This window comes from Merops nubicus, unplaced genomic scaffold (genome assembly GCF_000691845.1).
Source record: "Merops nubicus isolate BGI_N331 unplaced genomic scaffold, ASM69184v1 scaffold6027, whole genome shotgun sequence".
Lineage (NCBI taxonomy): Eukaryota > Metazoa > Chordata > Aves > Coraciiformes > Meropidae > Merops > Merops nubicus.
The window spans coordinates 52819-54216 of record NW_008622207.1 but is presented as its reverse complement, the minus strand read 5'-3'; the positions used below and the strand labels follow the sequence as shown (position 1 = coordinate 54216).

The window sequence follows — 1398 nt, the reverse complement described above, 5'->3', positions numbered from 1 at the left end:
TTTCCCTCTTGAACATCCTCACCCAGACCTCATCTCCTTCCTGCAGGTCCAGCATCAGGCTCTGGCTCTGCATGATGCTCCGGTCGCTGGGCTGGGCGTAGAGGATGGCCACCTCTTTCTCGTTCTTCATCAAGTGCAGGTAGGTTTCCTTGAAGTTCCAGGTGTGGACGTTGAGGCTGAAGTAGTAGATTCCTGCCACGTAGCAGAAGAACTTCCCCGAGAACATGTTGAAGTGCTTGTAGAGGTTCACCAGCTCGGTGTCGAAGGTGACGTGCTGGAAGTAGTCTGAGCTGTGAAGGGGTTTCCTCCTGCTCACTGAGAAAGCAGCATAGAGCTGCTTGCAGGAATGGCCTTGAGGGCCAGGCTGGCCTTTCTGTCCCTTCCTTCCATTAAAGCCACGTAGCCCTCTCTCTCCTTCCTTCCCAGCTGCTCCAGGGTATCCTCTCTCTCCCATTTCACCCTTCTCACCTGGAAGCATAAAAAGAACCCTTTGAAGACAAGCATATAAAGGCCAAGCTGCAGACACATCCTGCTGGAGACACCCATCAAAGCAGCTTCTAAAGCATTGTTTTCCCAGCACAGCTATCTGGAAGCATTGGTGAGACACCAGCACCCTTCTAACTCTCAGAAGGATGAAAATGCCAGGTGAAAACCTGGCTCCACTGAGCTTGTGGTGTTGTGTCCACCAGTGGAACTCCATGGCCAGACCAAGTTATATGAATCCACCATTCATGAACCCAACCCCTTGGTGCAGAGGTTAGGGTAAGAAAAGCTATTGATTTTGTTAAGGTCTGATTTGAGCCTGAGAGAGGTGACTGGGTTTGTCTGGTCTAACAGAGCTAACCTGTCTACTTGTGTTGAGACAAAAAAATGTTTGGTGGAAGAAAGGAGTGAGCATCTTCCCCAGTTTCTAACTCAACCATTTAGTAACTCTGTGGTATTTTCATCTGGCTTTAGTGGGACCTAATTTGAGCTTCCAGTGATTGTTTTTTGATGGATGAGGGCCTTTTTTTTCCAGCTCTTCTCACTTGCCCATATTTACAGCTTGTGCCAAGTCACCCCCATCATAGAATCATAGAATCATTTAGGTTGGAAGGGACCTCCAAGATCATCAAGTCCAACCAACCACCCCTTGACCTCTTGGGCAAAGGGTCTGAGGAACAGCGCAGCTCACAAAACGAGGCTGGGCAAGCAAGACAAAGGCTGTTATCACAGTCATCAGGTTCACCCACCTTTGAGGATGGTGATATCTATAGTGGGTTGGACTTTGGGCAGCGGGTAGGCAGGGTCCTGGCTCATCCTGGCGTGCCTTGAGGAGAGGATGGAGGTGGGCTGCTCAGAAGGTCCACAGCATCTCACGCAGGAGAGGCGCCGTGGCTCCCGTCTCACCTGCCCCTC

At 50.6% G+C, this 1398-nt stretch overlaps 1 protein-coding gene across 1 annotated transcript in view; it reads right to left on the bottom strand.

The window, feature by feature from the left end:
- The window catches only part of LOC103777152 (complement C1q tumor necrosis factor-related protein 1-like), a 1627-nt gene that overhangs the window by 98 nt on the left and 131 nt on the right, over positions 1-1398 (bottom strand). The window contains exons 2-3 of the mRNA XM_008944693.1: positions 1233-1395; positions 1-468 (exon numbers count right to left, since the gene is read on the bottom strand). The exon at positions 1-468 is cut by the window's left edge and continues 98 nt beyond it. Of these exons, the coding sequence (XP_008942941.1) occupies positions 1-468; positions 1233-1395 (631 nt within the window). The remainder of the gene's footprint in view (positions 469-1232; positions 1396-1398) is intronic.